Genomic DNA, 15,164 nt, shown 5'->3' with positions numbered 1-15,164 from the left:
GTCCTGCCAATTCCATTGCACAAGCAGGACCCACCGCTTACGCAAGGGAGATTTAGTGCTTCATAGAGGAAGCCCAGAAACAAGTGAAAATGCTCATTTCTGGATGGAGGCAGGTCCGCGGAGCTGCCTTAAGCAAACGAATTTGGGGGCAAGCATGAAATCACTGTTGTGCAAGCAGTGGGGGTCACTTGTGCAACGGAATTGGCAGGGAGGAGGGGAATCGGCATCCCGTTGGATTCCGCTCTTGTAATAACGTGTGTTGGGCGGCCTTTGGAGGCAGTAGTTATGAGAAAATGCACTGGCTAGGTTATTAACCGGGACCAGTCATTGGAACATATCTCACCTGTGTCAAAAGAACTCTGTTGGCTACCAGTTTATTTCTAAGCCAAACTCAAAGTGTTGGTACTTCCCTGGAAAGCCCTGCATGGCTTGGGACTGGAGGAATGGCTGCTTACTCATCAACCTGCCTGTGCTTCTCTGGATCCCCTTGTCATCTGATGTCTGGTGGGAGGTACCCAGGGAGATGCCACCCCTCTTGTGGTCCCTGCTTGCCCTTCGCAGGGATGCTTGCATGGTACCTACATTAACGTCTTTCTGGCACCAAACTAATACCCTTTTACTCTTTCAGGCTACAGAGAGGTTTGATTATCTTATTTTATTGTTGCTTTCACTCTGCTGATGTAGTTGTTGGTTTATGGCAGCATTGAACACCATGGTGCCTTCCCATCAGCCCACATCACCATGGCCAATGGCTGGGGTGATGGGAGTTGTAGTCCAAAACACCTGGAAGGCGCCACATTGAGGAAAGCTGGTTTATGGCTTTTAACGTACTTTAACATTTGATTGATTGATGGTGATGATGAGTGAAAACCATCTTGTAATCAGGGTATTGAAGGGCAGTACAGAAATCTAATGAATAAATTTTAATTATGGCAGCAACAGCCAAATAATAATAATAATAGTAATGGGCCAATGTTAGTGTCTTGTTTTAAAGCGTTAGGGGGAAATTGGGAAACTGCTCTAACTGTTACTGCTGCTTCCTCTCCTCCCAGATTCTCACTGGCGTTATGCTGGAAGTGCTCGCAGAAGAATATGCCAATGAGTTCACCGCTCCAGAGGTCCAGAGAGCCTGGGCCAAGATGAGGAGCCTCATCTATACTCACGTGACCGCCGTGTACAAGGAGGTGGGCTGGGTGCAGTATCCGAATTCCACCATGTGAGCGGACCAGGGAAACGGGGCAGGGTGGGTTTGGGAATTCCTTCAAGACTTCACTTGTGGCTCTCACCACCTTCCATCGTTCACCACCCTTTCAGTAGACTCATAGCTCTGTAGCCATGCAGTAAGAATCCTGCCACAGCAATAAGGGGGAAAGGGTAGCTGGGAAACACTGTGCATTGTAGCTCAGCAATTATTTCACAAAGTCACCTAACTCACCCTTGAGCAACCTGCTTGTAGGAGATCAAAGGTAATCTGGCACCACCCATAGGGCCCATGACTCTTAGATAGGAATTATTTAAACAATACAGAAGGGCTTTGATGCAATCCCAAGAACTGTGAAATACGCATGGGCTGAGGAGCTGGTAGTACCATGCTTAACCTCCTATTCTTGGCACTGCACAGAGGGAGATTAGACATTTATCTGTTCTTCTGATGTTTGAACCGGAGGAGAAATGTTTAAGTAGAGACTCTTCTCATATGCTCTCCATGCTTCAGATTTACCACAGCTGCACTAAATCAGCACAGAGTGCGACACTGGAGGATGATGATGACGATGATATAGCAATAGAATGGAAAACTGTTCATGCAGAGATGCCTTTAGCTGTGGCTTTTAGAACCCACCATGCTTGTTATTAATGGCAAACTGCTAGGCTTTCTAAATCCATAAAGCAAACAAGAGAGTCTTGTGGTACCTTAAAGACAAACAGATTTCTTATACATAAGCTTTTGTGGACTGGGCTCCACTTCATCTGAAATGGACTCTAGTCCACAAAAGCTTGTGCAGCAAGAAATATTGTTGTGTTGGTTTTGCTGCAACAGACTAACGCAGTTACCCCTCTGGAAGTTGTTACCACAAAATAAAGTTGACACTGAAAACCCCATTGATTTTAAGTTTGATGCTTCAGAGTTCCATAGGCCCCCAAGCTTGGGTGGGGGGATATCCAATCCTTCAGCACCTCTACCAATCACTGCCCCTCTATCTTATTCAGCTTGTGATTATCAGGATCAAACGCAGACCTTGTCTGTGGTATGAAGAAATACTTAGGGTGATTCTAAGATACATGAGCCTTTCTTTCTCTAATAGGTCCCTTGCTCAAAACTGAATCTTCCTAGACTATAAATCATGGATAATAAGGCAGCTCCTGCCCATTGAATCATCCAGCCTCATTTCTCTCCAAGCTTAGAGATATTTTCGTTCGTCTTTGTTGATGCTGATTCACTTGCATAATTTGGGGAGACTGTGATTCACCTCAGCTATCTGTCTAGGTGGTGAAGTGTGTCAGTTCTGGCCTATTTTCAGAAAAGAGCTCAGGGACATGAAAAAAGTGTGCTGGGATTCCCTCTCCAGTCTTGATGCATACTGGGTTAGAAGAAAGGATTAGTCAGCCAGATTGATGCAGAAAGGGGATTCGCCGAGATCTGGATAGTCTCCCAGAGGCAGGCAACCCAGTCTCGGCAATGAATCAGCGACTCAGAGATAGTAGGCGACTCAGTGTTTAGCCAGGCCAGCGTGTAAAGCAGCGGCAGGAATTAGGGACGTGTGTAATGATGGCATGTCATTCATTAGCTCTTTCTGAACTATTAGAAAACATAAATTTTAGCTGGCCAGAAAACTTGCTTCGCTGATATCTGTGTGAATGTTAAGCAACAGCATATTAGTAATTGCTGCTAACTCCCAAAGGGAAGCCTACCAAAGCTTACAGCCGCATATCTGTTGACAGAACTGGATATCTCCCCAGATTCTTCTTCCATGTTGACTTCTTCCTTCTTGCCACAGGACTTGCATTCCTTTAACAAGAATTAAGTGAATTAAAATGAACATGCAAGGCACTTCATTGTACCTTAACATCGACAATTAATTCTGCTGTACTTCAAATGAAGTCAAAGAGGCAGCAATAAGGCATTCCTAGTTTAGATAGAGTCAAAGAGGCAGCAATAAGGCATTCCTAGTTTAGATAGATTTGAATATGGCTGCTAAGGGTGCCTTAAATATACACAGACAGACTCTGTGGTGCAGAGGGCAAGCAGGAGAAGCCAAAATGGTGTTTCTTAAGCTGTAGAAAAATATCTTCTACATAGTAATGGATTACTCCATCTTGAATGAGAATGATGGAATTCCTTATCCACACACAAAGCCAGATTAAGGTTGCAAAGCTATGTACACTTACTTGGGAGTAAGCACCATTCAACACAGTGGAACATATTTCTGAGTAAATATATGTATGGGATCATGTTACATAGGTGTGTGTGTGTGAAGAAGTAAATTTTGGGGAGAGGTCTAGAGAACAACCGGCTCTCTTTCTTTGTTGTGATATAGAGCCTATTGTTTTCTATAACTCTCCCCCAAAATCTAACTATTTCAGCCACCCACCACCTCTAAATGGCTATGGCTGAGGATAAGGAGTGATGGAATAACCCAAATGATCTGAGGCAACCTAATGAAATCTTACCTGACTCTTAGCCTCACTGTCATAAAGAGTGAGGAACTCCAGTTCAGACTTAGGGTGCTTCCAGATGGAGGGTTCCTAGCATAGCAAAAGAAACTGTGCAGCTATTCCATCTTTTTTTCCTTAATGTTTTTTTTTTTTCTAGTAAGAAAAAAAGATAGAAGAAGTGATGGAAAAACATGGGAGGGCTACAAATTGCAGATGATAAGATGATAGTGACTGGATGCCGCCCCCCCCCCCATAAAATTCTGTGTATGAGGTAGTGCAGTTGTACAGTAAAAGCCTCATCTGGAAGCACCCATTCACTTGTTCATAAAGGCATGTACATGAACATGAGCTCTATCAACTTCCCCTTTAGGGCTGGTTGTTCCTCCATGGCGATGACACATGACTTAAGCATTAGCAGTCCAGAATACTGATCTCATTAATTTCATAATTTCAGTTTGGGGAGAGATAAGCCAGAACCCAAACATTCTGAGAGACTGCTGTGGTGAATGTCTCAAATGACCTTTTAATCCCACCACATCTAATTTCCCCATCTTGGAAATAAGTGGAAATTATTTTGCCTAAAAGACGAGGCAAGAAATGATCCAAGAATTTGATAAGAGGTTGAAAATGAGCCAATACAGTTACGTGCTTCCACCTAGTGTTATCTTTTACATGAGAACAGAATTCTGAATTCTGTCTGCATGCCAACCTGGAATTTACCAAAACCCCTCTTCAATATTCATAGAAATATTGATCTGGACAGACAAAGCAGTAGGAAACAAAGGTCTTTTACTGGATTTGTATCTATAGCAGCAATGCAGACAACAGCAGGACAAATATTTGGCAGAGTGTCCTTCCAGTAGATTAGCTGAGAATGTAGGGACTGTTCCACTTGCATTAACTTTTGTCAGCTGAAAGCATCTGAATGACCTGAGTCCAGCTGACCTTTCAGGCTGACACTGAGTGTTTATAAACATGATGCTTCCTCCAATGTGTCAGCTAATGGAAGTTTAAAGTGTTTCTGCTGACCTGGATTTTTTCAGGATCAGCTAGAGCCTGGGGGAAAACATCCTTGGTAGAATCCTTCCCAGGTTTCTTTCTTCAACCCCCAACCCTCTTTTAGTACAGAAACATGGTTATGCCATCAGGGACACACATCTGCATGATCGGCTAGGCTTGGAAAGGCACACAGTAAAGGAAACCTATCCTTGTTCAGCAGCACTGAATTTATGTAGCATGGTGGTTGTACATAGAGACCTTTGAAAATGATTGGGTGAAGAACCACTGTGATTTGAATGCCTCCATAACTAGAGGGATAGGAAACTAGAGTTGCCACCTTGCAACCTGGACACTGGACTTAGGGCACAAGCCTACATATGTTCAGACAGAGAAAAGGCCTACAACTCCCAGCAGTCCCCAGCCAGCTTTGCTTTGCTGGCTAGGGAATGCTGGGAATTGTAGGCCTTTTTTCTGTCTAAACATGCATAGGATTGTGCCCTTAGGCTTTTAAAGCTGCCGTACTATGCACACTTACCTGGGAGTAAGCACCACTGAAAACAAGGGGACTTACTTCTGAGTAGACATGCATGGGGTTGCAGTGTATGTTGAAGCAGGAGTTGAGTCAACCATGACTCCTTTCGCTTATTTCCTCCCCAGTCCTGTTGCCGGATCCTCTCCCTCTCTTGCTGTACCGGGCAGCTGGAGACCTGTTTACCATAGCAGGGGAAGGAGAAGGGCAGAAAATAGGATTGGGATGAGAATGGTCAGATGGAGCTGCAGCTGCACGTCTTCTGCTTCAACTGGGGATTTAAAGGTTAGCTCCAGTATCTGCATTGCAGAAGACGTTATCCATATAGTGAACCTTCACTAGTGTCAACCATTGGAAGGAAATGGTTATTTTAGGGACCAGCTGCAGACAGAAAGAGGGAAACAGCATGATAATTTCAATCTGACAAGGGTATGAAAGGCCAGTGCTAAGTTAATAAAATATTAAAGTGAGCTGAAGAACAATGAGAGGATTTCTGCATGAGGCTTTTATTGCACACTCATAACCGGTCACTCACAGAAATGTGCAGGTCCTTTACACAACATTGTCAAGCTTCAGGGTGTCTCCCACGCTTTCTGATCTTTATCCCATGTTTTAAAAGATCAGAGATAACTCAATAAGGAATGTTAGTCCAATATATCAGCTGTGTGTAACTGCACAGTTACGCTGTAACCACACCACCATCTATTGACTGTAAAATAAAAGGTATAGGACTTGCCAAGAAAGGAATTCTCTGACTGAAAGCAGGTGTCCACCCATGTAAAGGAGCTCATCTCAATCCTGCAAAGAATCCAGAAGCAGAAAGCCCTGTAAGGATGTAGGATCTTAGCTTCGTGTGGTGAAGTTCTGAGTCAGAATAGGGTGTTTCCTCCAATCCTGAATGATATGCAAGTCTGTGATAAATGGAGCAATATTATTTGGAAGTGCTCTCTACCCTCAGAGGCAAACAGCCAGAAATTCCTAACTAAGTCATTAGCATTATGATTGATTTCAGACCACAATTATACAAGACTATTTTTCAATTTATGAGATATTTTGCCTCTCCCAGTTCAAGCAAGGAGAGGCAACATGCAGTCATCAGGCATGACCTACAGACTCCCTTTTTTAGGAAAGTAAATATTACCTTTTATTTCTAAGTAAATTTCTAGTCATCAAGATACTATTAAAACGATCTTGACAACTGAATGGCACCATGAGTTAAAAGACCAGCAGAAGCTAAGGCCTAGTACTTTTCAGTTTATGAGGAGGAAAACCTGTTTCTGAGCTGTACCACTTCAAATGGGGGCTCGTGTGTTTGAATGCTCATTCATTAAAAACAACAACACAGATTTACCATCTCATCTGTTATTTGTGAGAACTAGGCCCATGAGGCATTATTCATGCATGGCATGATATCATTATGGTTCTTCATGAGTTAAAGGGAGAATAGGAAGGAGAGGTGGAGTTCAGTAAAGGAGACTATCTCCTCTGGGACGTGGTGTGGAGAATGTCAATAGGGAGACATTTTTCTCTCTCTCTCACAATACTAGAACCTGAGGTCATCCTATGAAGCTGATTGGTGGGAGTTTCAGGACAGATAAAAGGAAGTACTTCTTCACACATCTCATAGTTGAACTATGGAATTCAATTATATCACACAATGTAGTGTTGGCCACCAATTTGGATGGCTTTAAAAGGGGGTAGACTATCAGTGGCTACTAGTCCTGATGGGTCTATGCTATCTCCAGTATCAGAGGCTGTATGCCTATGTACACCAGTTGCTGGGGAACATGGTCAGCAGAGTGCTGTTGCTTGAGGGTTTCCCGTTCACAACTGGCTGGCCGTGTGAACAGAATGCTGGACTAGATGGACCCTTGGTCTGATCCAGCATGACTCTTCTTATGTTCTTACGTTCTTAAGCATTTCAGTTTCTAGTTCAACATGTGGCAGCTGGTCTTTCTTTCATTCACTCTACACAAGGTCAGCCATTTCACCAGGAGAGCTTGGTAATAAGGCCTCTTCTGTTGGAATCTCCCTTTTGGGGGAGAAGAGCCAAACTTTGAAATCCTGTCCAGTATGTATGTATGTATGTACTTCTGTACTGCCCAATAGCCGAAGGTCTCTGGGCGGTTCACAAAAATTAAAAGAGCACACAATAAAATAATACAAAATATATAAAACATTAAAACCACAGTAAAAATACAACCAGAATAAAACCAGAATAAAACCTAGCAGCAGTGCAGGGATTTAAAATACAGATTTAAAACAGCAAAGCTAAAAGTCTAAAGAGCAATACAATGTAGGTGCCAGGTGAACCTCACTAGGGTTCCACATTCCACAGCCGGGGTGCCACAGCAAAAAAAGCCCTCCTCCTAGTAGCCACCCGCCTCACTTCCTTTGGCAGGGGCTCACGGAGAAGAGCCTCTGAAGATGATCTTAAGGCAAGCACATATGGGAGGAGGCGATCCTTCAGATAACCTGGCCCCAAGCCGTTAAGGGCTTTGAATGTTAATACCAGCACTTTGAATCGGGTCCGAAAATGGACTGGCAGCCAGTGCAGCTGGAAAAGTACTGGTGTACTATGAGGTCATTGGCCAGTCCCTATTAACAATCTTGCTGCCCTATTTTGGACCAGCTGAAGTTTCCGGACCGTTTTCAAAGGCAGCCCCACGTATAACGCATTGCAGTAATCCAGATGAGAAGTTATCAGAGCATGGATAACTAGCTAGGCTATCTCTGTCCAGATAAGGGCGTAGTTGGTATACCAGCCTCAGATGATAAAAAGTGCTCCATGCCACTGAGTTCACCTGTGCCTCAAGTGACAGTTCTGGTTCCATGAGCACCACCAAACTACGAACGTGATCCTTTAGGGGGAGTGCAACCCCCTCCAGAACAGGTTGAATATCACCTAGCCGGGCAGTCGAACCACCCACTAACAGTACCTCCATTTTGTCTGGATTGAGTTTCAGTTTATTGGCCCTCATCCAGTCCATTACTGTGCCCAGGGCCTGATTCAGAACAGCCACTGCCTCACCTGGGTTTGATGAGAAGAGAGGTGGAGCTGGGTGTCATCCGCATATTGATGGCACCTCAGCTCACACCTCCAGATAACCTCCCCCAGCGGTTTCAAGTAGATGTTAAACAGCATGGGGAATAAAACAGAGCCCTGTGGAACCCCTGGCACAATTGCCATGGCACAGAGCAATAATCCCCCAGCAGCACCTTCTGGAGTTGGCCATCCAAGTAGGAGCGGAACCACTGCAGTGCAGTGCCTCCAACTCCCAACCCAGACAACTTATCCATGGTCGATGGTATCGAAAGCTGCTGAGAGGTCCAAGAGAATCAACAGGGTCACACTCCCCCTGTCCCTCTCCTGGCAGAGGTCATCCCACAGGGAGACCAAGGCAGTTTCCGTTCCAAAACCAGGCCTGAAGCCCGGTTGAAATGGATCTAGTTAATCCATTTCATTCAAGAGTGCCTGGAGCTGCCCTGCAACCACCTGCTCAAGCAACTTGCCCAAGAAGGGGATGTTGGCCACAGGCCTATAATTGTTAACATCCTCCGGGTCCAGGTTAGGCTTTTTCAGGAGTGGTCTGATTACTGCCTCTTTTAAAGGAGCAGGTACCACTCCCGCTCTCAAGGAGGAATGTACAACCTCCTGGAACCAGCTGAACATCCCCTCCTTATTTGATTTAATAAGCCATGAAAGGCAGGGGTCAAGCACACAAGTAGTAGATCGGACTTGGCCAAGCACCTTGTCCGCTTGGTCTCAGTAATCCTCAGGCCTCAATAACTGAAACTCATCCAATAGAACTGGACCAGACCGTGCTCTGAATGCTTCTACCAATGAAACTGCATTAATCATTGTATCCAATTCATGGCGAATCTGAGCGACTTTATCTTCAAAGTGCCGTGCAAACTCGCCACAGCATTCAACCAAGGGTTCCACAGTCTCTCTCTCTGGCCCAGAATGTAACAAGCTGTGAGCCACTCGGAAAAGCTCTGCTGGACGACACTGAGAAGATGCAATGCTAGTGGAAAAGAACTGTCTCTTTGCCACCCTCACCGCCACGGAGTAGGCTCGATAGTGAGCTGTTACCTGTGTTCGGTCAGACTCAGCACAAGTTTTCCTCCACCTGCGTTCTAGCTATCTCCCCTCTTGCTTTCTTGCCCTCAGCTCAGGTGTATACCAAGGAGCTGGCCAGGCTCTGCTGAGAGGGAGAGGGTGCTCGGGCATGATCGTGTCAACTGCCCGAGTCATCTCTGCAATCCACAGAGCGACCTGGGCTTCAACAGGAGCACCAGCCACACCAGCAGAAAAATCCCCCAGAGCCCTCAGAATCCATTAGCCTCCGGGGGCGGACCATTTTAATAGGTCCCCCACCCTTGCAGAGGGGGAAGGCTGCCAAGAGTCTAAACCTCAACAGGAAGTGATCTGACCATGACAAAGGGACAGGTGTTAATTCCTCCACTTTCAGATCACCATCCTCCTGCCCAGTTGAGAAAACCAGATCAAGCGTGCGTCCTTTTACATGCGTTGGGCTGGTGACATGTTGGGACAACCCCAACGTGTCACCAGCGGCCTCGGCATGGAAGTTGAGATCCCCCAGGACCATCATCCTAGGGGTCCTCAACACCAAGTCCGAGACCACCTCCGTCAGCTCAGGGAGGGAGTCTGATGGGCAGTGGAGTGGGCGGTGCACCAACAGAATCCCTAATCTGTCCCGGGTACCCAACACAAGGTATAAGCACTCAAAATCTGCACTCGAATGAGCAGGAAGCCTGGAGAGAGGGATTGAATTCCTATAGACCACGGCAACCCCCCCTCCCCAACCCTAGAGTCTGTTTTGGTGCTGCACTGGGTACCCAGGAGGGCACAGCTGGGAGAGAGTAACCCCTCCCAGTTCCCCCACCCAGGTCTCAGTAATACATACCAGGTCAGCCCCCTCATCCACAATCAAATCATGGATGAGGGAGATTTTATTTTGGGCCAACCTGGCATTCAGCAGCAGCACCACCAGACCTGAGGCAAGCCGGTAAGGCCGCCAGGAACCATCAGGTTGGGGGAAGAACCAGAAGAGGGGACAGCTGTAAGGTGTCTAGCCCCTCTTCTCCTCAGCTGGCCTGTTAATCCCCCAATGCCATACCTCCCCCTACCCATGACTACAGTTATGGTGGCACCTCCCCGACCCCCTGAGTTGCTCGAAGGACTTCCCAGGCACATATTAAAATGTTAAGATATAAAATATACAACAGTATAAAAGAATATAAAAGAGAGCAGCAGCTAAAAAGGAGCAGGTAAAATCTGTGTTTGCCCCTTTCTTTCTGGTCTTTAAAGCTCCTGCCCTCTGCTGCTGCTATTTGCTGCTGGTATTTCTGGCTGCTGATGTCTCTGGAGAGGTGGTGGGTGGATCTTCATACGCTCCTCCACGCATCTCCAAGTGCGACGCTAAGTGCAGCCTCTGGCAGCCCCGCCTAAGTACCTGTTTGGCAGGGGCAGAAACAGGCTCAGGGTCCACCTGGTGCAGCTGGCTGGTGGTCTTCCCCACAGCTCCTTACTGAGTGGGAAATTTAAGGAACCCCAGTGATATATATCATTCCCACTGCTAACACCATGTAAAGGGCCTTATGGCTAAAATATGATGGAGTTTTTCAGATGCCAATTCAGATCACCCACTTTGACGTTCACATTTTGAAACTGTGCAATAAGGCCACCAAATTCATAAAAATGATAGGTAGTGAGACAAAAGGAAGTGCTTCTTTACACAGCTCCATGCTGCATGATGATGTAATTCTGCAGCTTATAAAGCAATCCATCTGTAAGCACCTTGAAAACAATGCAGTGATTACTCAAAGCCAACATGGATTTATCAAGAACAAATCCTACCAGATGAATCTGATCTCATTTTTTGATCAAGTAACCTCCCTTGTGGACTATGGGAATGCTGTAGACATAACATACCTCAACTTCAGCAAAGCTTTCGACAAAGTGCCCCATGATATCCTGATGAGCAAACTAGCTCAAAGTGGGCTAGATGAAACAACGATCCGGTGGATCCACAGTTGGCTACAGAATCGGACTCAAAGAGTGCTTATCAATTGGAATTTCTCAAACTGGTGAGAGGTAACAAGCGGGGTACCGTAGGGCTCAGTCCTGGGCCCAGTGCTCTTCAACATTTTTATGAATGACTTGGAGGAGGAGGTGCAGGGAATGCTGATCAGATTTGCAGATGACACAAAATTGGGCAGGATAGCTAATACTTTGGAAGACAGAAACAAAATTCACAGTGATCTTGATAGACTGGAGCACTGAGAAGAAAACAACAGAATGACATTGAATAGGGATAAATGCCAAGTTCTGCACCTAGGAAAAAGAAACCAAATGCACAGTTACAAGATGGGGGATACATGGCTCAACAACACTACAAGCGAGAAGCATCTTGGAATTGTTGTAGATCACAAGCTGAATATGAGCCAACAACGTGATGTGGCTGCAGAAAAGGCAAATGCTATTTTGGGCTGCATTAATAGAAGCATAGCTTCCAAATCCTGGGAAGTACTAGTTCCCCTCTACTCAGCACTGGTTAGGCTTCATCTGGAGTACTGTGTCCAATTCTGGGTACCGCACTTTAAGAAGGATGCAGACAAGCTGGAGAGGGTTCAGAGGAGGGCACAAAGATGATCAGGGGACTGGAAACAAAGCCCTATGAAGAGAGACTGAAAGAATTGGGCATGTTTAGCCTTGAGAAGAGAAGACTGAGGGGAGATATGATAGCACTCTTCAAGTACTTGAAAGGTTGTCACAGAGAGGAAGGCCAGCATCTCTTCTCGATCATCCCAGAATGCAGGACATGGAATAATGGGCTCAAGTTACAGGAAGCCAGATTCTGGATGAACTTCAGGAAAACCTTCCGGACTGTTAGAGCAATACGACAATGGAACCAATTACCCCGGGAGGTAGTGGGCTCTCCCACACTGGAGGCATTCAAGATGAGGCTGGACAGCCATCTGTCAGGGATGCTCTGACTTGGATTCCTGCATTGAGCAGGGGGTTGGATCCAATGGCCTTGTAGGCCCCTTCCAACCCTACTATTCTCTGATTCTCTGATTCTCTGATTCCCTAGAATAAATGTTTAAACAACGATGGCAACCCATCAGATAGATCTATGGGAATCCATTGGAGCCTATAAGCCACAATGCTTCCATGTTCAGACAGCGTATATCAGCACTCACAGAACAGAGGAGCAATCCAAAAATATAGCAAATAATACAATAAATTTTTCTGACCAGTGCTCAAACTATGGGGGGAAGGGTAGGGGGCCCTTAGCACGAATCCACAAGCCCCATTCATGAATCCCACCAAATTTAGTTAAATCATCCTCCCCGCCCCCACAGACTTCTGAAAACAGTAGCCAATGGGTCTGTCATAACAGGAAAGAGGGCCAGGCCAGGCCCTCTCTGCACTTTGAGCAGTGCGTCTGACTGCCAGGTACCAGGGCTTGTCGGAAAGGGTTACAGAGCCACCTGGCAAAAACCCTGGTCTCTCCTTGCAGTGACACCAGTGCTGCCCCCCACCTCCATTCTCCCTCCTCCCTCGCCATCTGCCCCTCCTCCGATACATCAATAAGAAATGGCACTTGAGAATTTCCTTCATGTGTTCGTAAAAAAAATATTTTTATTTTTTGGTCCTTCGCAAGTGCGCAGATTCACCTGACCAATATTTACATTCTTGAGTAGTACAGTTGTCAGTAGCCCAGAATAATGATATCCCCTCTCTGTTATGTCTTGAAACAACACTTGTCAATTTACTCCTACACTTTGTTGCCTCCCTAGACAGCAACACCATGTTTAAAAAAAAATCTTCTGCGGGATTTGTGCATATTTAACATTATTTCTTTCATCTTTGGGGAGGAATTGCACAAACTTAGCTTCTTTTTTAACTTTCATGGAAATTTGCGCAAATTCACAGTAACTACTGCACTTATTCGCAGTAACTACTACGCTTTAGTGAATTTGCACATATCTCCCCAAAAGGTTTTTAAGTTTTTTTTAAAAAAAAATTAAAGTTAGATATACACAAATCTCCCTGAAGGTGAAAAAAATCTACAAAAAACCTTCTACTCTGCTAAAGAGCGCATTTGTACTCATTTACGGAGTCATGGAGTAGGCTGCTGAGGTTGTACTGCAAAGGCCCATGGGATACTTGCCAGGAGCAGGTGGGAGGACTAAGGAGGAAACAAGCCAAGCCACAGAGCATCTGATCAATTGTCAGGAGTAACCTGGGTTACCGATTGAACAACTAACCCACCGTGGCTTATTTTCAGCATGGCTTATCGTGATGTGTAAACCGGCTATTTCTAACAGTGGCCGGCCAGCTGCCTGTGGGAAACTCACAAAGAGGACATGAGTGCAACAGCACTATCCTGCTCGTGTTCCCCAACAACCTGTATACAGAGGTATACTGCCTCTGATGCTGGAGGTGGATGGTCCTTCAAAGATCATCCAGTTCAGACTTGCAGTAGTTGCATCAAGAAACTCCACAGAGAACTATGAGAAGGACAAAGATTCTAAGCCCAAAACATTATGGGGTTTTAGATGGGAATTCCAGTGTGGTTCATGAACCTACGCCACATTCTCATGGAATATTTATTTACAGTGCTAAGATGTTTCCAAGAAAAACTGTGGAGTGAAAACCTGTTATAATTCCATCCAAACTTATGGCAGGGGTAGAGAGGTTTGAAACAACAGGACATCAAGGAACTCTGCGGGCTGCCTCAAGCATTTGCACTAAGTTTATCTTGACGTGGTAGGACTTCCAAGGGATTTCATCCATCACCCAGAAAGTTGTTGACATGTTATGTTTTCCGGAAAGAGAATAATGGATATCTCCAGAAGAACCCTGTGGCTTTTTAGCAGGGTTCCAGAATGTGAGAGTAGCTGAGATCTGGGTGCCTGTTTGGTGTTGTCCCAACCGCGCGAGAGCCACTTTTCTCTGAGCAGCTCTGGTATGGCTGGGATCATGTTGCATTGACCCAGCCATGTGTGAGAGAACCAACTGTGTGGGTCTTTCCCATGGAGCCATCGCTGCTCCAGAAGGAGGAAGGTGCCAATGATGTGGAAAAGGCCCACCCATAGGGCCCCATCCACCTAACTAGATATCTCGGCCACACTGGAGCTACTTCTGGATAAGCGAGCCCCACGTGACTCAGGGAAAATTGAAAGGACTCCTTAGAATTCATTGCAATTGGCCAGTTAGGAAGAGAGAGGCACACATAGCCCCCCCAAAAAAGTTGCTCCATGGCCACCTAATCTTGGTGCCCAGCAGTGGGAGAGACCTCAGGGTCAAAAAGCTTGACCTAGCTTGCATGATCACTGCAGCCCACCATGGCTTATTAGCCACGGCGGGGTTGCAGCACCCATAGGCATCAGCTTGCCAATTCAAGCTCCTGCCTCCGTGGCTTCTCATGTCATCTGAACTGGAAAAAAGTGGCTTGTTGGGGTTCTGGATGGTTTGTTAACCACCCCAACAAGCCACCATTTCTGGGTTCAGAAGACACAAGAAGCTGTGGAGGCAGGGGCTTGAATCAGCAGCAACCTGGCACCCATGGATACTGCATAATTACATAATTTGCATAATTGCCCAGTGAGGGTAATTATGCAAATCAGCCAGCCTGCAACCAGCATGCACAGGGTAGTTAACGAGCCACCATGGCTTGTTAACCACCCTGTGATCATGTGAACCAGGCCTTTCTCTAACATAGGGGTAGGCAACCTGATATTCTCTACATGTTTTAAGCCACAGCTCCCATAAACCCTGACCATTGGCTATGCTTGCTGGGCCTTAGGGGAGTTGTAGTCCAAAACATCTGGAGGGCACCAAGTTGCCTACCCATGCTCTACAACAACCTCAAACTCAGTTTCACCCTCAGACACTTTGGCTTCTCTACTACAGAAGGCCATCAGGAAGAGAAAAATAACTGCAGGC

At 45.9% G+C, this 15,164-nt stretch overlaps 1 protein-coding gene across 2 annotated transcripts in view; it reads left to right on the top strand.

Annotated features, from left to right (window-relative positions):
* CYGB (cytoglobin) overlaps positions 1 to 15,164 on the top strand; it is a 77,410-nt gene that overhangs the window by 41,888 nt on the left and 20,358 nt on the right. The window contains exon 3 of one of the 2 annotated variants that reach the window (XM_084838198.1): positions 1,053 to 1,216. In XM_084838198.1, coding sequence (XP_084694324.1) covers positions 1,053 to 1,216 — 164 coding nt within the window. The remainder of the gene's footprint in view (positions 1 to 1,052; positions 1,217 to 15,164) is intronic. The other variant, XM_084838197.1, reaches the window with a different exon arrangement.

This window comes from Heloderma suspectum, chromosome 2 (assembly GCF_057233095.1).
Source record: "Heloderma suspectum isolate Gila_16-S chromosome 2, 16-S_ref, whole genome shotgun sequence".
In the NCBI taxonomy this organism is placed as follows: Eukaryota; Metazoa; Chordata; class Lepidosauria; order Squamata; family Helodermatidae; genus Heloderma; species Heloderma suspectum.
This window is presented reverse-complemented; position numbering and strand designations above follow the sequence as displayed.